Below are 27,863 nucleotides of genomic sequence, written 5' to 3'. Positions count from 1 at the left end.
ATGTGTAAGCCAGTGACACAAAATCTCAAATTAATCCATTTTAAATTCAGGCTGTAACAAAATGTGTAAAAAGTCAAAGGGTGTGAATCATTTCTGAAGTATCTAGTGCTTCTATTGGAATGACTTTCTATGGTCAGTATGATTCCCAGTGAAACCAAATAATGACTGGTTGTCGTAACCTTGCTGACGTAGCAGTTTTCTGTTCTCTTCAAATGACTTATTTTTGACTGAATGACTCCCTAAACCAGATATTTGATTTCTCATCTGTAGTCAGTCCTCCTCTGCTTTAAGAGTCCTCTGATCCTTCCTCTGCTGCCGTAACAGTTTTCTATTGAGGTTGATTACCAGAGGACAGAAGGAGACAGGTCCTATAAAGTCTCCTGCTATGATGTTGAGGTTGTTAGAGTGTGGTCCAGGGACCTGTTCCTCCAGCCACGACCTCAGCTCCTTCCAGTTAGCCAGGGTTAGGGTCTGCAGGGACTGCCGGGGGTGCAGCGCGATGTAGGAGCGGTCAGCCGTCAGGTTCAGACCGGACACAAATAAACCATCTGAACAAGACAAAACGTGGATTAAAGTTTAAGGGCTCTATTCAATTCGTATCACGGAAGTTCAGCATTATACGTAAAGATAATGTTGTGTTAGTGGAGACACACCAGCGACACGGATTGAGCCCTACAGTACATCTCTGAACACACTTCACATCAAATGGATTTTATAAAGCCCTTTTTACAGAGGCAGTTCACAACAGTATCACTAGACATTGTCATGGTCCTCTTGATATGTTGCTATTTGAAGAGTTATAACATACAGAGTCATGTGAAAGTCTACACACCCCTTGCGCAGTCATAAGGCCTAGATTCAATCAGATCAAGCATTAACCAGCGGTAGCAGACCAAAAGATGTTCATCATTGGAAGCCACACCGTCCTACTCTTGTATAGAAGTTCAAAAGGAGAAAGTGTACGCGATATAGAAATAATTAGGCTCAAAATGTAAAAATGGTTTAAATAAGGATTTCTAGAATCCTAATCGAGGTGTAAATTACATCTTACATTCCAGTGTTCTAACTTGTAAACGAGGCTACATGGAATGTGCGCTTTAGGTATAATCAAATCGTATTTGTCACGCGCCGAATACAAAAGGTGTAGACCTTACAGTGAAATGCTTACTTACAAGCCCTTAACCAACAATGCAGTTTTATGAAAAATAAATGTTAAGTAAAAAATAACAAATAATTAATTAAAGAGCAACAGTAAAATAACAAAAAATAACAGTACAGAGTCAATGTGGAGACTATATACAGGGTATTACGGTACAGAGTCAATGTGGAGGCTATATACAGGGTATTACGGTACAGAGTCAATGTGGAGGCTATATACAGGGTATTACGGTACAGAGTCAATGTGGAGGCTATATACAGGGTATTACGGTACAGAGTCAATGTGGAGGCTATATACAGGGTATTACGGTACAGAGTCAATGTGGAGGCTATATACAGGGTATTACGGTACAGAGTCAATGTGGAGGCTATATACAGGGTATTACGGTACAGAGTCAATGTGGAGGCTATATACAGGGTATTACGGTACAGAGTCAATGTGGAGGCTATATACAGGGTATTACGGTACAGAGTCAATGTGGAGGCTATATACAGGGTATTACGGTACAGAGTCAATGTGGAGGTTATATACAGGGGGTACCGGTACAGAGTCAGTGTGGAGGCCATATACAGGGGGTACCGGTACAGAGTCAATGTGGAGGTTATATACAGGGTATTACGGTACAGAGTCAATGTGGAGGCTATATACAGGGGGTACCGGTACAGAGTCAATGTGGAGGCTATATACAGGGGGTACCGGTACAGAGTCAATGTGGAGGCTATATACAGGGTATTACGGTACAGAGTCAATGTGGAGGTTATATACAGGGGGTACCGGTACAGAGTCAATGTGGAGGCTATATACAGGGTATTACGGTACAGAGTCAATGTGGAGACTATATACAGGGGGTACCGGTACAGAGTCAATGTGGAGGCTATATACAGGGGGTACCGGTACAGAGTCAATGTGGAGGCTATATACAGGGGGTACCGGTACAGAGTCAATGTGGAGACTATATACAGGGGGTACCGGTACAGAGTCAATGTGGAGGCTATATACAGGGGGTACCGGTACAGAGTCAATGTGGAGGCTATATACAGGGTATTACAGTACAGAGTCAATGTGGAGGCTATATACAGGGTATTACGGTACAGAGTCAATGTGGAGGCTATATACAGGGGGTACCGGTACAGAGTCAGTGTGGAGGCCATATACAGGGGGTACCGGTACAGAGTCAATGTGGAGGCTATATACAGGGGGTACCGGTACAGAGTCAATGTGGAGGCTATATACAGGGTGTTACGGTACAGAGTCAATGTGGAGGCTATATACAGGGTGCACCGGTACAGAGTCAATGTGGAGGCTATATACAGGGGGTACCGGTACAGAGTCAATGTGGAGGCTATATACAGGGGCTACCGGTACAGAGTCAATGTGGAGGCTCTATACAGGGGGTACCGGTTAGTCAAGGTAATTGAGGTAATATGTACATGTAGGTAGAGTTAAAGTGACTATGCATAGATGATAACAACAGAGAGTAGCAGCAGTGTAAAGGAGAGGGAAGGGTGGAGACAATGCAAATAATCTGGGTAGCCATTTGATTAGCTGTTCAGGAGTCTTATGGCTTCGGGGTAGAAGCTGTTTAGAAGACTTTTGGACCTAGACTTGGCGCTCCGGTACCGCTTGCCGTGCGGTAGCAGAGAGAACAGTCTATGACTTGGGTGGCTGGAGTCTTTGAAAATGTTTAGGGCCTTCCTCTGACACCGCCAGGTATAGAGGTCCTGGATGGCAGTAATCTTGGCCCCAGTGATGTACTGGGCCGTACGCACCACCCTCTGTAGTGCCTTGCGGTCGGAGGCCGAGCAGTTGCCATAACAGGCAGTGATGCAACCAGTCAGGATGTTGCAGCTGTAGAACTTTTTGAGGATCTGAGGACCCATGCCAAATCTTTTTAGTTTCCTGAGGGGGAATAGGCTTTGTCGTGCCCTCTTCACGACTGTCATGGTGTGCTTGGACCATGTTAGTTTGTTGGTGATGTGGACACCAAGGAACTTGAAGCTCTCAACCTGCTCCACTGCAGCCCTGTTGATGAGAATGGGGGCGTGCTCGGTCCTCCTTTTCCTGTAGTCCACAAACATCTCCTTTGTCTTGATCACGTTGAGGGAGAGGTTGTTGTCCTGGCACCACACGGCCAGGTCTCTGACCTCCTCCCTATAGCCTGTCTCATCGTTGTTGGTGATCAGGCCTACTACTGTTGTGTCATCTGCAAACTTAACGATGGTGTTGGAGTCGTGCCTGGGCATGCAGTCATGGGTGAACAGGGAGTACAGGAGGGGACTGAGCACGCACCCCTGAGGGGCCCGTCAGGAAGTCCAGGATACAGTTGCAGAGGGAGGTGTTTAGTCCCAGGGTTCTTAGCGATGAGCTTTGTGAGCACTATGGTTTTGAATGCTGAGCTGTAGTCAATGAATAGCATTCTCACATAGGTGTTCCTTTTGTCGAGGTGGGAAAGATCAGTGTGGAGTGCAATAGAGATTGCATCATCTGTGGATCTGTTGGGGCAGTATGCAAATTGGAGTGGGTCTAGGGTTTCCGGGATGGTGTTGATGTGAGTCATGACCAGCCTTTCAAAGCACTTCATGGCTACCTACGTGAGTGCTACGGGGCAGTAGTCATTTAAGCAGGTTTCTTGGGCACAGACTCGGTCAGGGAGAGGTTGAAAATATCAGTGAAACCACTTGCCAGTTGGTCAGGGCATCCTCTGAGTACACGTCCTGGTAATCCGTCTGGCCCCGCGGCCTTCTGAATGTTGACCTGTTTAAAGGTCTTGCTCACATCGGCTATGGAGACCGTGATCGCACAGTTGTCCGGAACAGCTGGTGCTCTCATGAATGCTTCAGTATTGCTTGCCTCAAAGCGAGCACAAAAGGTTTGCGTCATTGGGAAGCTTGCGGCTGGGTTTCCCATTGTAGTCCGTCAAAGCCCTGCCACATCCGACGAGCATCAGAGCCGGTGTAGTAGGATTCAATCTTAGTCCTGTATTGACGCTTTGCCTGTTTGATGTTTCGTCTGAGGGCATAGCAGGATTTCTTAAAAGCGTCCGGATTAGTGTCCTGCTCCTTATGGCTAGAAAGAAGCTTGTTCAGGCCACTTTTCTCTCTGTAATTGATTATGGTTGTTGTATATGCATGCAGCCTCCTCCGTCTTACAGAGACTGGACTCTGTTAATCATGCATCCTTGCACTTTATTACAAATGCCAAGTCACTCACCCACAATTGCACCTTGTACCAAATGGTGGGTTGGAATTGGACCTCACTTTATATGCGCAGAAAGATACATTTGTATGTGTTCATCTACAAAGCCCTTTTGGGTAAACTCCCTCTTTACCTTTGTAGTCTGGTCTCCTTCACAACCAGCAGGTAAACTCCCTCTTTACCTCTGTAGTCTGGTCTCCTTCACCACCAGCAGGTAAACTCCCTCTTTACCTCTGTAGTCTGGTCTCCTTCACCACCAGCAGGTAAACTCTCTCTTTACCTCTGTAGTCTGGTCTCCTTCACCACCAGCAGGTAAACTCCCTCTTTACCTCTGTAGTCTGGTCTCCTTCACCACCAGCAGGTAAACTCCCTCTTTACCTCTGTAGTCTGGTCTCCTTCACCACCAGCAGGTAAACTCCCTCTTTACCTCTGTAGTCTGGTCTCCTTCACCACCAGCAGGTAAACTCTCTCTTTACCTCTGTAGTCTGGTCTCCTTCACCACCAGCAGGTAAACTCTCTCTTTACCTCTGTAGTCTGGTCTCCTTCACCAACAGCAGGTAAACTCTCTCTTTACCTCTGTAGTCTGGTCTCCTTCACCACCAGCAGGTAAACTCCCTCTTTACCCCTGTAGTCTGGTCTCCTTCACCACCAGCAGGTAAACTCCCTCTTTACCTCTGTAGTCTGGTCTCCTTCACCACCAGCAGGTAAACTCCCTCTTTACCTCTGTAGTCTGGTCTCCTTCACCACCAGCAGGTAAACTCTCTCTTTACCTCTGTAGTCTGGTCTCCTTCACCACCAGCAGGTAAACTCTCTCTTTACCTCTGTAGTCTGGTCTCCTTCACCAACAGCAGGTAAACTCTCTCTTTACCTCTGTAGTCTGGTCTCCTTCACCACCAGCAGGTAAACTCCCTCTTTACCCCTGTAGTCTGGTCTCCTTCACCACCAGCAGGTAAACTCCCTCTTTACCTCTGTAGTCTGGTCTCCTTCACCACCAGCAGGTAAACTCTCTCTGTACCTCTGTAGTCTGGTCTCCTTCACCACCAGCAGGTAAACTCCCTCTTTACCTCTGTAGTCTGGTCTCCTTCCCCACCAGCAGGTAAACTCCCTCTTTACCTCTGTAGTCTGGTCTCCTTCACCACCAGCAGGTAAACTCCCTCTTTACCTCTGTAGTCTGGTCTCCTTCACCACCAGCAGGTAAACTCTCTCTTTACCTCTGTAGTCTGGTCTCCTTCACCACCAGCAGGTAAACTCCCTCTGTAGTCTGGTCTCCTTCCCCACCAGCAGGTAAACTCCCTCTTTACCTCTGTAGTCTGGTCTCCTTCACCACCAGCAGGTAAACTCTCTCTTTACCTCTGTAGTCTGGTCTCCTTCACCACCAGCAGGTAAACTCCCTCTTTACCTCTGTAGTCTGGTCTCCTTCACCACCAGCAGGTAAACTCTCTCTTTACCCCTGTAGTCTGGTCTCCTTCACCACCAGCAGGTAAACTCCCTCTTTACCTCTGTAGTCTGGTCTCCTTCCCCACCAGCAGGTAAACTCCCTCTTTACCTCTGTAGTCTGGTCTCCTTCACCACCAGCAGGTAAACTCCCTCTTTACCTCTGTAGTCTGGTCTCCACCACCAGCAGGTCAACTCCCTCTTTACCCCTGTAGTCTGGTCTCCTTCACCACCAGCAGGTAAACTCTCTCTTTACCTCTGTAGTCTGGTCTCCTTCACCTCCAGCAGGTAAACTCCCTCTTTACCTCTGTAGTCTGGTCTCCTTCACCTCCAGCAGGTAAACTCCCTCTTTACCTCTGTAGTCTGGTCTCCACCACCAGCAGGTAAACTCCCTCTTTACCTCTGTAGTCTGGTCTCCTTCCCCACCAGCAGGTAAACTCCCTCTTTACCTCTGTAGTCTGGTCTCCTTCACCACCAGCAGGTAAACTCCCTCTTTACCTCTGTAGTCTGGTCTCCTTCACCACCAGCAGGTAAACTCCCTCTTTACCTCTGTAGTCTGGTCTCCTTCACCACCAGCAGGTAAACTCCCTCTTTACCTCTGTAGTCTGGTCTCCTTCACCACCAGCAGGTAAACTCCCTCTTTACCTCTGTAGTCTGGTCTCCTTCACCACCAGCAGGTAAACTCCCTCTTTACCTCTGTAGTCTGGTCTCCTTCACCACCAGCAGGTAAACTCTCTCTTTACCTCTGTAGTCTGGTCTCCTTCACCACCAGCAGGTAAACTCCCTCTTTACCTCTGTAGTCTGGTCTCCTTCACCACCAGCAGGTAAACTCCCTCTGTAGTCTGGTCTCCTTCACCACCAGCAGGTAAACTCCCTCTTTACCTCTGTAGTCTGGTCTCCTTCACCACCAGCAGGTAAACTCCCTCTTTACCTCTGTAGTCTGGTCTCCTTCACCACCAGCAGGTAAACTCCCTCTTTACCTCTGTAGTCTGGTCTCCTTCACCACCAGCAGTTAAACTCCCTCTTTACCTCTGTAGTCTGGTCTCCTTCACCTCCAGCAGGTAAACTCCCTCTGTAGTCTGGTCTCCACCACCAGCAGGTAAACTCCCTCTTTACCCCTGTAGTCTGGTCTCCTTCACCACCAGCAGGTAAACTCCCTCTTTACCCCTGTAGTCTGGTCTCCTTCACCACCAGCAGGTAAACTCCCTCTTTACCCCTGTAGTCTGGTCTCCTTCACCTCCAGCAGGTAAACTCCCTCTGTAGTCTGGTCTCCTTCACCACCAGCAGGTAAACTCCCTCTTTACCTCTGTAGTCTGGTCTCCTTCACCGCCAGCAGGTAAACTCCCTCTTTACCTCTGTAGTCTGGTCTCCTTCACCGCCAGCAGGTAAACTCCCTCTTTACCTCTGTAGTCTGGTCTCCTTCACCGCCAGCAGGTAAACTCCCTCTTTACCTCTGTAGTCTGGTCTCCTTCACCGCCAGCAGGTAAACTCCCTCTTTACCTCTGTAGTCTGGTCTCCTTCACCGCCAGCAGGTAAACTCCCTCTTTACCTCTGTAGTCTGGTCTCCTTCACCACCAGCAGGTAAACTCCCTCTTTACCTCTGTAGTCTGGTCTCCTTCCCCACCAGCAGGTAAACTCCCTCTTTACCTCTGTAGTCTGGTCTCCTTCACCACCAGCAGGTAAACTCCCTCTTTACCTCTGTAGTCTGGTCTCCTTCCCCACCAGCAGGTAAACTCCCTCTTTACCTCTGTAGTCTGGTCTCCTTCACCACCAGCAGGTAAACTCCCTCTGTAGTCTGGTCTCCTTCACCACCAGCAGGTAAACTCCCTCTTTACCTCTGTAGTCTGGTCTCCTTCACCGCCAGCAGGTAAACTCCCTCTTTACCCCTGTAGTCTGGTCTCCTTCACCACCAGCAGGTAAACTCCCTCTGTAGTCTGGTCTCCTTCACCACCAGCAGGTAAACTCTCTCTTTACCTCTGTAGTCTGGTCTCCTTCACCACCAGCAGGTAAACTCCCTCTTTACCTATGTAGTCTGTTCTCCTTCACCACCAGCAGGTAAACTCCCTCTTTACCTCTGCAGTCTGGTCTCCTTCACCACCAGCAGGTAAACTCCCTCTTTACCTCTGTAGTCTGGTCTCCTTCACCACCAGCAGGTAAACTCCCTCTTTACCTCTGTAGTCTGGTCTCCTTCACCACCAGCAGTTAAACTCCCTCTTTACCTCTGTAGTCTGGTCTCCTTCACCACCAGCAGGTAAACTCCCTCTTTACCTCTGTAGTCTGGTCTCCTTCACCACCAGCAGGTAAACTCTCTCTTTACCTCTGTAGTCTGGTCTCCTTCACCACCAGCAGGTAAACTCCCTCTTTACCTCTGTATTCTGGTCTCCTTCACCACCAGCAGGTAAACTCCCTCTTTACCTCTGTAGTCTGGTCTCCTTCACCACCAGCAGGTAAACTCTCTCTTTACCTCTGTAGTCTGGTCTCCTTCACCACCAGCAGGTAAACTCCCTCTTTCCCTCTGTAGTCTGGTCTCCTTCACCTCCAGCAGGTAAACTCCCTCTTTACCTCTGTAGTCTGGTCTCCACCACCAGCAGGTAAACTCCCTCTTTACCTCTGTAGTCTGGTCTCCTTCACCACCAGCAGGTAAACTCCCTCTGTAGTCTGGTCTCCTTCACCACCAGCAGGTAAACTCCCTCTTTACCTCTGTAGTCTGGTCTCCTTCACCACCAGCAGGTAAACTCCCTCTTTACCTCTGTAGTCTGGTCTCCTTCACCACCAGCAGGTAAACTCCCTCTGTAGTCTGGTCTCCTTCACCACCAGCAGGTAAACTCCCTCTTTACCTCTGTAGTCTGGTCTCCTTCACCACCAGCAGGTAAACTCCCTCTTTACCTCTGTAGTCTGGTCTCCTTCACCACCAGCAGGTAAACTCTCTCTTTACCCCTGTAGTCTGGTCTCCTTCACCACCAGCAGGTAAACTCTCTCTTTACCTCTGTAGTCTGGTCTCCTTCACCACCAGCAGGTAAACTCCCTCTTTACCTCTGTAGTCTGGTCTCCTTCACCACCAGCAGGTAAACTCCCTCTTTCCCTCTGTAGTCTGGTCTCCTTCACCTCCAGCAGGTAAACTCCCTCTTTACCTCTGTAGTCTGGTCTCCTTCACCACCAGCAGGTAAACTCCCTCTTTACCCCTGTAGTCTGGTCTCCTTCACCACCAGCAGGTAAACTCCCTCTTTACCTCTGTAGTCTGGTCTCCTTCACCACCAGCAGGTAAACTCCCTCTTTACCTCTGTAGTCTGGTCTCCTTCACCACCAGCAGGTAAACTCTCTCTTTACCCCTGTAGTCTGGTCTCCTTCACCACCAGCAGGTAAACTCTCTCTTTACCTCTGTAGTCTGGTCTCCTTCACCACCAGCAGGTAAACTCCCTCTTTACCTCTGTAGTCTGGTCTCCTTCACCACCAGCAGTTACCATACCCGGTCTGCTAGGTGGTTGCTATGTTACCATACCCGGTCTGCTAGGTGGTTGCTATGTTACCATACCCAGTCTGCTAGGTGGTTGCTATGTTACCATACCCGGTCTGCTAGGTGGTTGCTATGTTACCATACCCGGTCTGCTAGGTGGTTGCTATGTTACCATACCCGGTCTGCTAGGTGGTTGCTATGTTACCATACCCGGTCTGCTAGGTGGTTGCTATGTTACCATACCCGGTCTGCTAGGTGGTTGCTATGTTACCATACCCGGTCTGCTAGGTGGTTGCTATGTTACCATACCCGGTCTGCTAGGTGGTTGCTATGTTACCATACCCGGTCTGCTAGGTGGTTGCTATGTTACCATACCCGGTCTGCTAGGTGGTTGCTATGTTACCATACCCGGTCTGCTAGGTGGTTGCTATGTTACCATACCCGGTCTGCTAGGTGGTTGCTATGTTACCATACCCGGTCTGCTAGGTGGTTGCTATGTTACCATACCCGGTCTGCTAGGTGGTTGCTATGTTACCATACCCGGTCTGCTAGGTGGTTGCTATGTGTAAATGCTGTTTTTTAGGCTGGATCATGTTGTATTGTATGTTTTAATTCTGTAATGTATTGATTGTTGCTGTCTTCTTGGCCAGGTCTCCCTTGAAAAAGAGACTCTAGGTTTCTAGGTTTTAAGATGCAATAGATAGTGAAGGATACAGTATATACATATGAGATGAGTAATGCGCAATATGTAAACATTCTTAAAGTGGCATTATTAAAGTGACTAGTGTTCCATTTATTAAAGTGGCCAATGATAACAAGTCTGTAGGTAGGCAGCCGCCTCTCTGTGCTGGTGGTGGCAGTTTAACAATCTGATGGCTTTGAGATTGAAAAACAGCTTCTCTCTCTCTGTCCCAGCTTTGATGCATCTGTACCAACCTCGCCTTCTGGATGGAAGCGGGGTGAGCAGGCAGTGGCTCGGGTGGTTGTTGTCCTTGATGATCTTTATGGCCTTCCTGTGACATCGGGTGTTGTAGGTGTCCTGGAGGGTAGGTAGTTTGCCCCCGGTGATGCGTTGTGCAGACCGCACCACCCTCTGGAGAGCCCTGCGGTTGTGGGCGGTGCGGTTGCCGTACCAGCCGGTGGATACAGCCCGACAGGATGCTCTCGATTGTACACCTGTAAAAGTTAGTGAGGGTTTTTGGTGACAAGCCCAATTTTTTCAGCCTCCTGAGGTTGAAGAGGCACTGTTGCGCCTTCTTCACCACACTGTCTGTGTGCGTGGACCATTTCAGTTTGTCGGTGCTCCGGAGTAATATACTCGGAAGCGGTGGGTGGTGTGCGCACATCCAAAGCCTCACTAGAAGACCGCTCCGCCACCCTCTCCTCCGACGGCGTCGTTTTGGGTCGGCCTCTGGAATCAGTTCAAATGTCCTGGGAGGTGCAGACAATGGATACGCTTTGGGAAAGTCGTATTCCTGGTCATAGTGCTGGTAGGTGGACGTCTCTCTGATATCCAATTGTTCTTCCCGGCTGTATGTAATAAGACTTAAGGTTTTCTGGGCTAAGAAATAATACATAAAAAAACTAAATCCTGCAGTTTCCTAAGGACTTGAAGCGAAGCTGCCATCTATCGGCACCATCTTGATCTCATCATAGGTGATGCTGAGAGTTGTGCATCTCTATCGGCACCATCTTGATCTGGTCATAGGTGATGCTGAGAGTTGTGCATCTCTATCGGCGCCATCTTGATCTCGTCATAGGTGATGCTGAGAGTTGTGCATCTCTATCGGCGCCATCTTGATCTGGTCATAGGTGATGCTGAGAGTTGTGCATCTCTATCGGCACCATCTTGATCTGGTCATAGGTGATGCTGAGAGTTGTGTCTCTGATATCAAGCAATGGTTCATGTACGTTTGATATGGTTTCTGCATTCAAAGCAGGTTGTGTCCTAAATGGCACCCTATTCCCTATATAGTGCACTACTTTAGACCAGGGCTCAGCCATGTTCTTCAGTTGGTACAGTGTTATAACTAGAGAAACGTTTTAACCACCGATACGGGATATCTAATGGAAAAACATGTGACTTAACTTTAAACTTAATCTGAGGACTGATATTCATGTAATTAACTAACTGTTTAATTGTTACCCGATTAAATTCATCATGTAACATTATGATTTGGGGCACCACGAGAGCGGTTCTTTAAAGAGTTTCCATCTTCTGTATTAAACTCTAAAAAGGTCTTTACCTATCACATCTAAAAACAGACCATTTATTAATCATAACCTCGTATCATATTACCATTCTGAACAGTCGTAACCTCATGCATCTGCAAAAACCCCAGCCTTACTTGATTCAGTACTACACAAATTGGTTGAATGATTTATTTACTAGCTAATGAAATGGGAACACAGGATAAACACACACACTGCACCGAAATTGACTGGAGACTTAATACGCTGAAAAAGGGACCGTAGCGGAATGACAACAACATGGATGCTTGTTAAAGAAGGGATGGAGAGGGAGATAGAGACACTTAACATTGCCACATTCAGAAACTACTCTCACCTACAGTAACCATATACTTTGCACATGAACCGCCGCCCGCTTTGAGCAAGAAATCATGTATGTGTTTACGTGAAATGCCTGGTTTGGCCGGAGACCTCTCGGTGAACAGGGCAGCCTTGGAAAAAGGGATTTGGGCCTTTTCGCGGCACGCTTGTAAGGTTCTGATTATCCGAAATGGTTCCAACAACTGTTGTCCTTCTTCGTAGTTGTCCGGTATCTGGTGACTTGTCGTGTAGTCCTGAACAGAACTACAGAGTCGAGAGTTTCCTTCCATTTTCTGGTCCAATGTGTTTTTTTCTAAACCCATCATTTATACCTTTTGCTCGAAAGGGGTGGTTCCGGCAGGCTGACACGCTCCCTGACCTCACTCAGGGCGGTGATTAGTCACTGTGCAAAGTTCTGGAAAACAATTCTCTTATAACTTCTCAAATCACATCCCTCTCTTAACAAAAACACTTTCATCATTGTTTCATATTACATGCACAACCCATAGTATGGAAACGTAATCTATGTAGTGGGTATACTTTCCAAGTTACAGTATTTCCTTTATAATTTTTTTTAATGACATCACAAAATAACAAACAAAATGACTGTGTTCTATTGATCGCCTCTGACCATTCCCCACGTTCTACATTACAAATGTTGTTCCAGTATTTCACTTTTGAGCGTGTTAAGAGTTTCAGCGGGAAAAAGGTCTGTTGAGACCAAAGCACATTCCTTTGGTGAATTTGGAGCGCACATGCCTTGATCTTCTCCATTGATTTACAACAGGACGTGAGTTGTTAATCCCCTCTAGTTCTTTCCTTCCCCCTCTACGGGTGAGAGGGGGGTCTGATTGAAGTTAGTCATTGCAAACCTGATCTGACCCATTTGGATTCTCGTGGACAGTCATGACACATGGGAAGTGTTTTTCTACCCTCAAAGTGTGCCAACCAATTCTAACATATGGGTTTGTGCTCTATGGAAGTGCCCATACTGTATTTGCTGTGCAAATGTCAGCTAAAGTGGATCTGATTGAATAGAGCCGTAAATGTAAAATAAAACCATACTGATCTACACAACCTAAAAAAATAAAAAATGAAGATGTTGTTTGCGTATGTCTTCACACCCAGAGCTAAGATTTTGATGGCAGCGTCTTTGTCAACCATCACAGATGTGAATCATTTTAAATAAGATTCTACCAACAACTCTTAGGGCAACATACTGTATATCCATAGTTTTTTTCTCAGTAAATTTGGTCAGGAGTTATTGGTGGACAGCAATATTCAAACCATTCAGAAACACCTCTTGAAAATCCATTCTGATGTCTTGGTCATACATTATTTTGTAATTGTCCTACTGAAAAATCCAACGCTATTCCGGGGTTAGGTTTACAGAAGAGTACGGCAGGTTTTCATTTAAGTTTTTACCTGGGCTTTGCTCCTTCCATATTTATTCTAAATCGTGACAAACTCTCCAGTCCCCGCCAGGGAAAAGCATACCACATAACATGATGCTGAAACCACAAAACTTGAGTTGTGTGGAAACTTATTCAACTTATTCAAAGTTGGTAGAAACTTATTCAAAACAGGTTCACAGCTGTAATGGCTGCTAAAGGCGCTTTCACCAAGTATTATCTCTTGGGCTGTGAAGACATACGCAATTAAGACATCCTCATTTTTGATTAATTTGGAAAATGTTCAAATCGGAAATGTGGAGTAGGAAATCTGTAGGAAAAAATTTGAATTTAATAATTCTTTGGGGATTGAATTCTAAAACGGAAAAATGTGAAGACTGTGCAAGGGGTGTGTAGACTAGGCACTGTAACATGTCTGAACCTCAAAGTAATTTATTACTTTTAGTCAAGGGCTTTTCACATACCTGGGCGTCCTATGTCTTTCTGCCAGTCCAGATAGCTGACCACCCCGCTGGCCGTGTTTTGGTTGGCCCACCAGTACGGTATACCTGGCCACAGAGCCTGGTGTCGTGCTGCTGACTGGTCATCATACGACAGCAGTACCTGGTAACCCATTGCCCACAGACCACGCAGGGTCACCATTGTCTCCTGGAGGGAAAGACAGAGGAACAAGTAGCCTCTGTTATAGGCTGTGTCTATATGGCACCCAATTCCCTGTATAGTGTACTACTTCAGCCCTGGGCAGAGAAAGGTAAGCATCCTACTGATGATATGTGTAGGTAGTATTGGTCAGCTAGTGATTTGTGTAGGTAGTATTGGTCAGCTAGTGATTTGTGTAGGTAGTATTGGTCAGCTAGTGATTTGTGTAGGTAGTATTGGTCAGCTAGTGATTTGTGTAGGTAGTATTGGTCAGCTAGTGATTTGTGTAGGTAGTATTGGTCAGCTAGTGATTTGTGTAGGTAGTATTGGTCAGCTAGTGATTTGTGTAGGTAGTATTGGTCAGCTAGTGATTTGTGTAGGTAGTATTGGTCAGCTAGTGATTTGTGTAGGTAGTATTGGTCAGCTAGTGATTTGTGTAGGTAGTATTGGGCAGCTAGTGATTTGTGTAGGTAGTATTGGGCAGCTAGTGATTTGTGTAGGTAGTACTGGTCAGCTAGTGATTTGTGTAGGTAGTATTGGTCAGCTAGTGATTTGTGTAGGTAGTATTGGTCAGCTAGTGATTTGTGTAGGTAGTATTGGTCAGCTAGTGATATGTGTAGGTAGTATTGGTCAGCTAGTGATTTGTGTAGGTAGTATTGGTCAGCTAGTGATTTGTGTAGGTAGTATTGGTCAGCTAGTGATATGTGTAGGTAGTATTGGTCAGCTAGTGATATGTGTAGGTAGTATTGGTCAGCTAGTGATATGTGTAGGTAGTATTGGTCAGCTAGTGATATGTGTAGGTAGTATTGGTCAGCTAGTGATTTGTGTAGGTAGTATTGGTCAGCTAGTGATTTGTGTAGGTAGTATTGGTCAGCTAGTGATTTGTGTAGGTAGTATTGGTCAGCTAGTGATGTGTAGGTAGTATTGGGCAGCTAGTGAAGCCTTCTCTCATGCTGAACATTAACTAAACATCTAATTTCATTTACTGAAGAAATACAGTATTTTCAGTAAAGCAATCCAATTCGAGAGAGTACTACTGGTAATCTATCAGTCTTTCCAGCTATTGACATTGACTACAGTTAGAGAAATAACAAAGCTTACCTTGCGAGGACAGAGTTTAGACCCAAAGATTTTCTTCAGCGAGAAAATTAAATGTTCATGTAGTCTTTCGGTGAGTCCTTCAAAGTGACTGCATGCTAGGATAACAACCTCCTTGGAGTGAGACTCCAACCACGAGGCTACGGCCCTCAGAGTTTCCTGTACAGCCACCAGTCAGGAAATATGAAATATATGAGAAATTATCCTCCCAATATTGCCTATTCTTTTTAGAGAGATCTTCTTGGTCATTGTGCTCTCTCTCTCCTGTTTCTACTTGGTGTTTGGGGTTCAGGCTGGGTGACTATAAAGCACTTTCTACTTGGTGTTTGGGGTTCAGGCTGGGTGACTATAAAGCCCTTTCTACTTGGTGTTTGGGGTTCAGGCTGGGTGACTATAAAGCCCTTTCTACTTGGTGTTTGGGGTTCAGGCTGGGTAACTATAAAGCCCTTTCTACTTGGTGTTTGGGGTTCAGGCTGGGTAACTATAAAGCCCTTTCTACTTGGTGTTTGGGGTTCAGGCTGGGTGACTATAAAGCCCTTTCTACTTGGTGTTTGGGGTTCAGGCTGGGTGACTATAAAGCCCTTTCTACTTGGTGTTTGGGGTTCAGGCTGGGTGACTATAAAGCACTTTCTACTTGGTGTTTGGGGTTCAGGCTGGGTGACTATAAAGCCCTTTCTACTTGGTGTTTGGGGTTCAGGCTGGGTGACTATAAAGCCCTTTCTGTTTGGGGTTCAGGCTGGGTAACTATAAAGCCCTTTCTACTTGGTGTTTGGGATTTAGGCTGGGTAACTATAAAGCACTTTCTACTTGGTGTTTGGGGTTCAGGCTGGGTAACTATAAAGCCCTTTCTACTTGGTGTTTGGGGTTCAGGCTGGGTGACTATAAAGCCCTTTCTACTTGGTGTTTGGGGTTCAGGCTGGGTGACTATAAAGCCCTTTCTACTTGGTGTTTGGGGTTCAGGCTGGGTAACTATAAAGCCCTTTCTACTTGGTGTTTGGGGTTCAGGCTGGGTAACTATAAAGCCCTTTCTACTTGGTGTTTGGGGTTCAGGCTGGGTAACTATAAAGCCCTTTCTACTTGGTGTTTGGGGTTCAGGCTGGGTAACTATAAAGCCCTTTCTACTTGGTGTTTGGGGTTCAGGCTGGGTAACTATAAAGCCCTTTCTACTTGGTGTTTGGGGTTCAGGCTGGGTAACTATAAAGCCCTTTCTACTTGGTGTTTGGGGTTTAGGCTGGGTAACTATAAAGCACTTTCTACTTGGTGTTTGGGGTTCAGGCTGGGTAACTATAAAGCCCTTTCTACTTGGTGTTTGGGGTTCAGGCTGGGTAACTATAAAGCCCTTTCTACTTGGTGTTTGGGGTTCAGGCTGGGTGACTATAAAGCACTTTCTACTTGGTGTTTGGGGTTCAGGCTGGGTGACTATAAAGCACTTTCTACTTGGTGTTTGGGGTTCAGGCTGGGTGACTATAAAGCACTTTCTACTTGGTGTTTGGGGTTCAGGCTGGGTGACTATAAAGCCCTTTCTACTTGGTGTTTGGGGTTCAGGCTGGGTAACTATAAAGCACTTTCTACTTGGTGTTTGGGGTTCAGGCTGGGTGACTATAAAGCCCTTTCTACTTGGTGTTTGGGGTTCAGGCTGGGTGACTATAAAGCCCTTTCTGTTTGGGGTTCAGGCTGGGTAACTATAAAGCCCTTTCTACTTGGTGTTTGGGATTTAGGCTGGGTAACTATAAAGCACTTTCTACTTGGTGTTTGGGGTTCAGGCTGGGTAACTATAAAGCCCTTTCTACTTGGTGTTTGGGGTTCAGGCTGGGTGACTATAAAGCCCTTTCTACTTGGTGTTTGGGGTTCAGGCTGGGTGACTATAAAGCCCTTTCTACTTGGTGTTTGGGGTTCAGGCTGGGTAACTATAAAGCCCTTTCTACTTGGTGTTTGGGGTTCAGGCTGGGTAACTATAAAGCCCTTTCTACTTGGTGTTTGGGGTTCAGGCTGGGTAACTATAAAGCCCTTTCTACTTGGTGTTTGGGGTTCAGGCTGGGTAACTATAAAGCCCTTTCTACTTGGTGTTTGGGGTTCAGGCTGGGTAACTATAAAGCCCTTTCTACTTGGTGTTTGGGGTTTAGGCTGGGTAACTATAAAGCACTTTCTACTTGGTGTTTGGGGTTCAGGCTGGGTAACTATAAAGCCCTTTCTACTTGGTGTTTGGGGTTCAGGCTGGGTAACTATAAAGCCCTTTCTACTTGGTGTTTGGGGTTCAGGCTGGGTGACTATAAAGCACTTTCTACTTGGTGTTTGGGGTTCAGGCTGGGTGACTATAAAGCACTTTCTACTTGGTGTTTGGGGTTCAGGCTGGGTGACTATAAAGCACTTTCTACTTGGTGTTTGGGGTTCAGGCTGGGTGACTATAAAGCCCTTTCTACTTGGTGTTTGGGGTTCAGGCTGGGTAACTATAAAGCACTTTCTACTTGGTGTTTGGGGTTCAGGCTGGGTGACTATAAAGCCCTTTCTACTTGGTGTTTGGGGTTCAGGCTGGGTGACTATAAAGCCCTTTCTACTTGGTGTTTGGGGTTCAGGCTGGGTAACTATAAAGCATTTTCTACTTGGTGTTTGGGGTTCAGGCTGGGTAACTATAAAGCACTTTCTACTTGGTGTTTGGGGTTCAGGCTGGGTGACTATAAAGCCCTTTCTACTTGGTGTTTGGGGTTCAGGCTGGGTGACTATAAAGCACTTTCTACTTGGTGTTTGGGGTTCAGGCTGGGTAACTATAAAGCCCTTTCTACTTGGTGTTTGGGGTTCAGGCTGGGTGACTATAAAGCCCTTTCTACTTGGTGTTTGGGGTTCAGGCTGGGTAACTATAAAGCCCTTTCTACTTGGTGTTTGGGGTTCAGGCTGGGTGACTATAAAGCCCTTTCTACTTGGTGTTTGGGGTTCAGGCTGGGTGACTATAAAGCCCTTTCTACTTGGTGTTTGGGGTTCAGGCTGGGTAACTATAAAGCACTTTGTGACAACTGATGATGTAGTAACAACTGTTTCTAATGAAAAGTTAGGCGTAGTATTCCTTCTACTCACCACCACTGTCAGATGAGTGTAAATGACGTGTGTAAAATACAGTTCGTTGGACGGGTCGTACGGTTTGTGGGCGATTCTGAGGTCGAAGTATCGAATCCCCTCTGAAAGCTGCTCCACAATACCTTTTCCCTGTTTGAAGGGCAAAAAAAACAAAACACATTATTTAGATAAATAACTTTCCTGAATTCAGTTCTCCTTTTTATTTTTATTTGTTTAGGATTTGTTTCTGTTTTTTACTCTCAATGTTACAATTATTCATATAGAAATAACGAAAATTGGTTTTCAGAGTCCATGTCAATGCTTCCAGCGCCTTCGGGAAAGTATTCAGACCCCTTGACTTTTTCCATATTTTGTTACATTACAGCCTTTTTCTAAAATAGATTCAATTTTTATTCTTCAGCAATCTACACACAATACACCATAATGACAAAGAGGTTAAGAAATTGAAGTAAATGTATTAAAAATAAAAAACAGAAATACCTTATTTACATAAATATTGAGACCCTTTGCTATGAGACTCAAAGAGCTCAGGTGCATCCTGTTTCCATTGATCATCCTTGATATGTTTTTACAACTTGATTGGAGTCCATCTGTGGTAAGTTCAATTGATTGGACATGATTTGGAAAGGCACACACCTGTCTATATAAGGTCCCACAGTTGACAGTGCATGTCAGAGCAAAAACCAAGCCATGAGGTCAAAGGAATTGTCCTTAGAGCTCCGAGACAGGATTGTGTCGAGGCACAGATCTGGGGAAGGGTACCAAAACATTTCTGCAGCATTGAAGGTCCCCCAAGAACACAGTCGCCCACAGCCATTTGGCATAGCCAGATCAGGACCTAACATAAGGACAACTCAGAGTATGCTATTCTGTTCTTCTGAAATACACTACATTTTCTTCATATCATGCTTCTTTAGACCGGTCTAAAATATATAATGGATTTATTGTGATGGTGTAGGCTATATTACATGGATTTATTACACTTTTTAAAATGTAGATGTTCCAAAGGTCTGCATCAGTGGCTTGTAGGCCACAGCCCTACACAAGTCAGACGGCCACAGCCCTACACAAGTCAGACGGCCACAGCCCTACACAAGTCAGACGGCCACAGCCCTACACAAGTCAGACGGCCACAGCCCTACACAAGTCAGACGGCCACAGCCCTACACAAGTCAGACGGCCACAGCCCTACACAAGTCAGACGGCCACAGCCCTACACAAGTCAGACGGCCACAGCCCTACACAAGTCAGACGGCCACAGCCCTACACAAGTCAGATGGCCACAGCTAGGTAACTACCAAGCAAGATGACGAAGAAACAATTGAACTGACTTATTGCCAATGCCAGATCTTAGCCAAATGTTTAGCTAGCTAGCATAACATATCTAACTAGCTAAGGACACTGCACTAACTTGGCAGCTAACACAGACAGCTGTTTCATGGAAACTAGCTAATCCATTGTCATTTAATTATAATGCTAGTTTGACGGAAGTATTTAGTGTTCTGTGCACTCACAAGCCCATAGCCAGTGTGACTGGCTCATCCGTGGACGTATGGAGAAAATGCCCTCTGTTCCTTTTTTGTTGTTGTTGGATCCCCCATTTGGGGGTTCGTGCTATCTGATTGGCTCAAAGTCAAGTTGTTGGTCACTGATAAGCATTGTGATTCTACAAGTAGAAACGGAAGGTCCGTCACTACCGGGTCAGCACGTAGCATGAACCGATGATCAATGGGCCCCGGTCAGTAATTCGACCTTCCTCACTACAAGTTTAGATAGCTAGTCACTAGACTAACTAACCAAACTAAAACATGTTCTGCTGACATGAGCAACTGCTGATGCACCTTCTATTATTCTAACTGTCAACAATAAGTTGAGACCCCGACTGAGTACCTAAAGAAAACATTTAAATATACAATGAATAAACATTTAAATATACAATGAATAAACATTTAAATATACAATGAATAAACATTTAAATATACAATGAATAAACATTTAAATATACAATGAATAAACATTTAAATATACAATTAATAAACATTTAAATATACAATTAATAAACATTTAAATATACAATTAATAAACATTTTAACGCAACATGTAAAGTGCTTGTTTCATGAGCTGAAATTTAAAAAATCCCAGAAATGTTCCATATGCACAAAAAGCTTTTTTTCTCCCTGTTTGTGAGCATTTCTCCTTTGCCAAGATAATCCATCCACCTGACAGGTGTGGCATATCAAGAAGCTGATCATTACACAGGTGCACCTTGTGCTGGGGACAATAAAGGGCTACTTTAAAACGTGCAGTTGTCGTCACACAACACAATGCCTCAGATGTCTCACGTTTTGAGGGAGCGTGCAATTAGCATGCTGACTGCAGGAATGTCCACCAGAGCCAAAGAATTGAATGGTAATTGCTCTACCATAAATCACCTCCAACGTCGTTTTAGAGAATTTGGCAGTACGTCCAACTGGTCTCACAACCGCAGACCACATGTAACCACGCCAACCCAGAACGACAGCGTGTTCCAGTTCCCGGCAATATCCAGCAACTTCGCACAGCCATTGAAGAGGAGTGGGACAACATTCTACAGGCCACAATCAACAGCCTGATCAACTCTATGCAAAGGAGATGTGTCACGCTGCATGAGGCAAATGATGGTCACACCAGATACTGACTGGTTTTCTGATCCACAACCCTACTTTTTTTTTTTTTTTAAATATGTGACCAACAGATGCATATCTGTATTCCCAGTCATGTGAAATCCATAGATTAGGACCCAATGAAATTATTTAAATTGACTGATTTCCTTATATGAACTGTAACTCAGTAAAATCTTTGAAATTGTTGGTCGACGGGCCTACAAAAAAGAGGGCATATGCCAGTTGCCCATCCCTGGTGTAGATGAAGATGAGGAGACAGGTTAAATAATGATTTTTAAGCCTTGAGACAATTGAGACATGGATTGTGTGTGTGCCATTCAGAGGATGAAATCGGCAAGACAACAGATTTAAGCTGCCTTTGAACGGGGTATGATAGTAGCTGCCTTTGAACGGGGTATGATAGTAGCTGCCTTTGAACGGGGTATGATAGTAGCTGCCTTTGAACGGGGTATGATAGTAGCTGCCTTTGAACGGGGTATGATAGTAGCTGCCTTTGAACGGGGTATGATAGTAGCTGCCTTTGAACGGGGTATGATAGTAGCTGCCTTTGAACGGGGTATGATAGTAGCTGCCTTTGAACGGGGTATGATAGTAGCTGCCTTTGAACGGGGTATGATAGTAGCTGCCTTTGAACGGGGTATGATAGTAGCTGCCTTTGAACGGGGTATGATAGTAGCTGCCTTTGAACGGGGTATGATAGTAGCTGCCTTTGAACGGGGTATGATAGTAGCTGCCTTTGAACGGGGTATGATAGTAGCTGCCTTTGAACGGGGTATGATAGTAGCTGCCTTTGAACGGGGTATGATAGTAGCTGCCTTTGAACGGGGTATGATAGTAGCTGCCTTTGAACGGGGTATGATAGTAGCTGCCTTTGAACGGGGTATGATAGTAGGTGCCTTTGAACGGGGTATGATAGTAGGTGCCTTTGAACGGGGTATGATAGTAGCTGCCTTTGAACGGGGTATGATAGTAGGTGCCTTTGAATGGGGTATGATAGTAGGTGCCTTTGAATGGGGTATGATAGTAGGTGCCTTTGAATGGGGTATGATAGTAGTATGGTAGTAGGTGCCAGGCGCACCGGTTTGTGTCAAGAACTGCAATGCTGTGGGTTTTTCATGCTCAACAGTTTCCTGTGTGTATCAAGAATGGTCCACCACCCAGAGGACATCCAGCCAAAAAGGAATGGCTGAAGAACTGCAACGTTTGCCTAGAACTAACGCTGCAGAAATACTGGGTGATTTGAAAAGCCATAGTCAATCAATCAATAATATAATAATTATTTTAGCAAAACATTTTATTTTTAATTTACAATCTGTAGAAGCTATGAGAATAGAAAGGTTCAGTAGTTTTGTGAAGCATCACAGCGCAGTTGAACAATGTATGGCAAATAGAAATCAGAAATGTCTGGTGTTGAGAGATAGATGGGAGGGGTTGAGTGGAGCTGAAGGGTGGGACTAATAACAACAAGATAACACATGTAAAACATACTGGGTCTGTAAAATGTAAATAGGTTCAGAACTTTTGTGAAATAGCACAGTTACAAATAGAAATCAAACTGGAGGGACATCAGAAATAGAGGAAGGACTAAAAACAAACAAAATATAACTATTGTAAAATAGATTGTGTCTGTAAAATGTGTATAGTATGTATAAAATGAAGTTAGAAGCCTAAGTGTTATTGTTTATTAGTTTACTCCAATTGGGGGAAGGGTGGTAGGGTTTGGGGAATAATAAAGGTATATTCTAAAAAAAGTATGTATATAATGATGTATGCACGGTTTACTGGAATCCTAGTCTTCATAGTGATGTATGCACGGTTTACTGGAATCCTAGTCTTCATAGTGATGTATGCACGGTTTACTGGAATCCTAGTCTTCATAGTGATGTATGCACGGTTTACTGGAACCCTAGTCTTCATAGTGATGTATGCACGGTTTACTGGAATCCTAGTCTTCATAATGATGTATGCACGGTTTACTGGAACCCTAGTCTTCATAGTGATGTATGCACGGTTTACTGGAACCCTAGTCTTCATAGTGATGTATGCACGGTTTACTGGAATCCTAGTCTTCATAACGATGTATGCACGGTTTACTGGAATCCTAGTCTTCATAGTGATGTATGCACGGTTTACTGGAATCCTAGTCTTCATAATGATGTATGCACGGTTTACTGGAATCCTAGTCTTCATAGTGATGTATGCACGGTTTACTGGAATCCTAGTCTTCATAATGATGTATGCACGGTTTACTGGAATCCTAGTCTTCATAGTGATGTATGCACGGTTTACTGGAATCCTAGTCTTCATAATGATGTATGCACGGTTTACTGGAATCCTTGTCTTCATAATGATGTATGCACGGTTTACTGGAATCCTAGTCTTCATAGTGATGTATGCACGGTTTACTGGAATCCTAGTCTTCATAATGATGTATGCACGGTTTACTGGAACCCTAGTCTTCATAGTGATGTATGCACGGTTTACTGGAACCCTAGTCTTCATAGTGATGTATGCACGGTTTACTGGAATCCTAGTCTTCATAGTGATGTATGCACGGTTTACTGGAATCCTAGTCTTCATAATGATGTATGCACGGTTTACTGGAACCCTAGTCTTCATAATGATGTATGCACGGTTTACTGGAATCCTAGTCTTCATAATGATGTATGCACGGTTTACTGGAATCCTAGTCTTCATAGTGATGTATGCACGGTTTACTGGAATCCTAGTCTTCATAATGATGTATGCACGGTTTACTGGAATCCTAGTCTTCATAGTGATGTATGCACGGTTTACTGGAATCCTAGTCTTCATAGTGATGTATGCACGGTTTACTGGAATCCTAGTCTTCATAATGATGTATGCACGGTTTACTGGAATCCTAGTCTTCATAGTGATGTATGCACGGTTTACTGGAACCCTAGTCTTCATAGTGATGTATGCACGGTTTACTGGAATCCTAGTCTTCATAATGATGTATGCACGGTTTACTGGAATCCTAGTCTTCATAATGATGTATGCACGGTTTACTGGAACCCTAGTCTTCATAATGATGTATGCACGGTTTACTGGAATCCTAGTCTTCATAATGATGTATGCACGGTTTACTGGAATCCTAGTCTTCATAGTGATGTATGCACGGTTTACTGGAATCCTAGTCTTCATAATGATGTATGCACGGTTTACTGGAACCCTAGTCTTCATAATGATGTATGCACGGTTTACTGGAACCCTAGTCTTCATAGTGATGTATGCACGGTTTACTGAATCCTAGTCTTCATAGTGATGTATGCACGGTTTACTGGAACCCTAGTCTTCATAGTGATGTATGCACGGTTTACTGAATCCAATGCTTGAGAAGACAGACAGGCAGGCTGTGTCACAGATACTTTAAGTGATGAACCACCATCGCGTGAGAAGTTTGACAGAGAGAGGAAGTGAGCGATGTGAGAACGCTGCCACCACAACTCTGTGGCAACCTACTGCCTAACAACCTATCTGTCTCAACCAACCCCTATATCTCACACTTGACCTGACCACGCTTATCCTGTGGCACACGGTTCAACTTCTTGTGACTTCAACTCAACCTGTTATTCTAATCTGTACCTAAAATTATATTAGGGCCAGAGTCCAGTTGTGGCATGATTCCAAAATTGTTATCCATTTGCATCAGTTTTAAATGTAGGCCTTTTATTTTGAAGGCAAACCACCCGATTCCACTATTGTTGCTCAAGCTAATGTTATTCACAAGAAGATGGCTATAGCGTTCCTACTATGCTCACCCTACCTAGCCATTAGTCGCTAGTTTACGCCTTTTCAAAGCCCCCGGGCAAACCAGTTTTTTTTTTTTACAACAGACGTCACGGTATTAGCAGGCCCTGTACCTGCGTGGTAGACCACCTGTAGATAGCAGGTCTGGTGAGGCAGTAGAAGAGACCATCCAGGAGTCTAAAGGTGTCGGACTCAGAGCGGATCAGAGGAGAGTTGATGTCCAGGGAGTAACTCATAGCGTCATGACTTCCTAAATAGGGATGAATGAAAGATTGTAATTTGTTTACCGAGGTAAAGACAGTTTCAGGTTGGATATTCAACCGATATTCGCGCTTTCAAACCTCTTGAGCCAAAAACTCCAAATAAGTGTCATGTTGGAAAAATTGCACACACAATGCAACAATGCATATTTTCACGATTTGGACATTCATTCGCTTTGGAAAAGCTAATAAGCATGTGGAAATGTGAGCAGAATTTTGTATTCCTAGTTGAATTAAGTGTTATTAAGGGAGTTAAGGGAGTGTAAACAAAGAGCAAACTTTTTTTTACATTTGAATTTCATTTAGATCCTTGGTCATGTGACCTACTGACCTCAAACAAGGTTCAGAATGTCCAATCACTGGGCTGACACATTGCACACCCTTTAGTTAGTCCATTTTCATCTCACAAATTTTACATTATTTTTTCAAACTTTCAAATTTCATTAGCTCCTTGGTCATGTGTCCTACTGACCTCAAACTACTTTCAGAATGTCCATGGACTGGCAGAGATGGGCGCCGCGAGGCTGATCTCGGAGAAGCTGGCGGGAGCCCCGGGGAGAGTTCTCTTTTCTTTGTGAAGGGCAGGGCGCCCTGGAATGGGTTCGCCCCGAGAGAGGGGCACAAGCCCTGGAAAGCTTTGCGGTTTCGGCGGCGTCTGGTGAGCTCTCCCTGGCCCTTGAAAATCCAGGGGAGAGGGTGTAAATCTCACGCCGAGCCGTACCCATATCCGCAGCAGGTCTCCAAGGTGAACAGCCTCTGGCAGGTGGGGAGTTTGACTGGGGTGGTACACCTGTCAAACGGTAACGCAGGTGTCCTAAGGCGAGCTCAGGGGGGGACAGAAACTTCTCGTGGAGCAGAAGGGTAAAAGCTCGCTTGATCTTGATTTTCAGTATGAATACAGACCGTGAAAGCAGAGTCTCATTATGAACCTTGTTTGAGTCCAGTAGGTCACATGACCAAATAGCTATTGAAATTAGAATGTCTACAAAAATAATGTAAAATCGTGTGAGATGAAAATGGACTAACTAAAGGGTGTGCAATGTGTCAGCCCAGTGATTGGACATTCTGAACCTTGTTTGAGGTCAGTAGGTCACATGACCAAGGAGCTGTGTACATTCTGAAATGTAAATAAATAACTTAAAATAGTGTGTATTGTAAATCAACAAAAAAAAAAGTGTGTGCAATGTGTGTCTATCCCATCGGATTAGCTAGAACCAGTTTCGAAAGTTTTAGGAGTAATGGTTAAAAAGAGCTATTGAAATTGGAAAAATGTGATTTGTCACTATGTTGACGGTCCCTAACTGCTGTTGGTGGACGTAAGGAGAACTACAGGTGAATATCCAACCTGAATCGGTCTTTCCCTCGGTCATTTGTTTTGTAAAGAAATTGTAATTGTAAGGATGGTTATATACTTGTAAGAATGGTTATATAATTGTAGGGATGGTTATATAATCATGATTAGGCTACAGAATGAAAAATAATGGCTCTTTAGGCAAATTAGTTTGGCTACTGAAGATTAGAAAGCCTATCGCAATTGGCCACCTGTCAACGTGAAAGAGGATTGTGGGCGTTTAATGGTTTAATTTAAACATGTACAGTTTGCATGCAGTTGAATAAAGTTACCTGGTATGGCGAGACTTGAAAGAGGCACATCCCACAGCTCCTCGGGCAAACTTGACATCCAGTCCTCATAATTCTGGTTATTCTCATCAGAATACATTGCAACTTCAGTGGACAGCGCATTCATTCGTGTCCGTGTCAGTGCTCCGTCTCCCGAAGTTCGCACACTGACAAGCACACAACGAAACCCAGTGGTTTCTACTCATGACAACACTTCATTGCAAATAACTCCCATCGGTTCCTCTATCAGTTCCAGACGGAAACTCTCAAACCGAAATAGTGACACCTCTATAAAAGCGAACAACAATGTGGGAATATTACCCAAGGTTGCATTTCCTGGTTTCCCTATTGTGTTTGCGCTAGACCGTTTAAAAATATAAAAAAAGCCTTTACTTGTTATGACTGACTCTGGATCGACTGTCGCTAGCATCGCTTTAAAACTGAGCGTTGATCCAAACAACAAAACTGAATCTAGATCAGATACTAAGAGGTCGTCATGTCGCTCCGCCTCTGTCACCCCCAGAGAGCGTCTAAAAAGTTATTTTCCACAAAATGGCGAAAAAATATTAATTTAAAATCATCAACACACATAGGGATTGATTTATGTGAGTATTTATAATTTGCCATTTCACCTTTTCATTCTACAGTATTGTGGGTACAAATATTCCTGTAGTAGCCTCCTTTATCACAAATAATACATTTATGTCTATAAAATGTGGTCTGATACAATCACACTCAAGTTCAGTTAATGTCATCAGTCTTATCGGTTATTTACACAGACAGTAATACTATCCCAAGAGAACAAAATTACCTTAAGAATTAGAATACTGTTGCAATCCTTGCTATGAGTCACGTTACAATTTCCACCAAGTGGGTTAGTCTTATTGGCGCAATGCGTAGGATGTTTGCCTTTCACGCCAGCGACCCCAGGTTCTCATCCGCTCCATTCATAATGTTAGAACATTTTAGAAAAGCTCAAATTAAGTATAAACTTAAGTTGCAGTTAGATGCTTTGAACCTGAGGTGTCCTGAACTTGTTTAGCCTGTTCAGAGGAGGAAAGCAGTCCCAGTAGAAACAATGTTACGATGTGAAGAATGCAGAATACTTCAGAAAGTATTCACACCCCTTGACTTTTTCCACATTTTGTTGTTACAGCCTGAACTTAAAAAATATTAAATTGAGATTTTGTGTCACTGGTCTACACACAATACTCCATAATGTCAAAGTGGAATTATGTTTTGAATTTTTTTACAAATGTATAAAAAATTTAAAGCTGAAAGTATTCAACCTCTTTGTTATGGTCTAAATAAGTTCAGTAGTAAAACTGTGCTTAACAAGTCACATAAGTTGCATGGACTCTGTGTGCAACAATAGTCTGTACCCCACACATACAATTATCTGTAAGATCCCTAAGTCGAGCAGTGAATTTCAAACACAGATTCAACCACAAAGACCAGGGAGGTTTTCCAACGCTTCACAGAGATGGTGGTGGCTGCATCATGTTATGGGTGTGCTTGTCATCGGCAAAGACTAGGAAG

General features: G+C 44.6%; 1 protein-coding gene across 1 annotated transcript; it reads right to left on the bottom strand.

Annotated features, from left to right (window-relative positions):
• si:dkey-66a8.7 (PI-PLC X domain-containing protein 1) lies at positions 1-26,744 on the bottom strand. The gene is made up of 6 exons (XM_039003050.1): positions 26,328-26,744; positions 24,558-24,694; positions 18,011-18,139; positions 14,945-15,100; positions 13,669-13,852; positions 1-548 (listed from the first exon to the last, which is right to left on the bottom strand). The coding sequence occupies exons 1-6, from the start codon at positions 26,449-26,451 to the stop codon at positions 271-273; spliced, it is 1,008 nt and encodes a 335-aa protein (XP_038858978.1). The 5' UTR covers positions 26,452-26,744; the 3' UTR covers positions 1-270.
• Between the last annotated feature and the right edge of the window lie 1,119 nt (positions 26,745-27,863).

Source organism: Salvelinus namaycush, chromosome 10 (assembly GCF_016432855.1).
Source record: "Salvelinus namaycush isolate Seneca chromosome 10, SaNama_1.0, whole genome shotgun sequence".
NCBI lineage: Eukaryota > Metazoa > Chordata > Actinopteri > Salmoniformes > Salmonidae > Salvelinus > Salvelinus namaycush.
The sequence above is the reverse complement of the archived record's forward strand: the minus strand, read 5'-3'. Positions and strand labels throughout refer to the sequence as shown.

Bases quoted from the DNA above. Each gene is read 5' to 3' on its own strand.
- si:dkey-66a8.7 (XM_039003050.1), bottom strand. From the start codon at position 26,451: ATGAATGCGCTGTCCACTGAAGTTGCAATGTATTCTGATGAGAATAAC. The intron at 18,140-24,557 runs GTACAGGGCCTG...CCCTTCAAACAG, and splicing joins ACAGGTGGTCTACCACGCAG to GGAAAAGGTATTGTGGAGCA. The intron at 15,101-18,010 runs GTGAGTAGAAGG...GTGGCTGTACAG, and splicing joins ACACTCATCTGACAGTGGTG to GAAACTCTGAGGGCCGTAGC.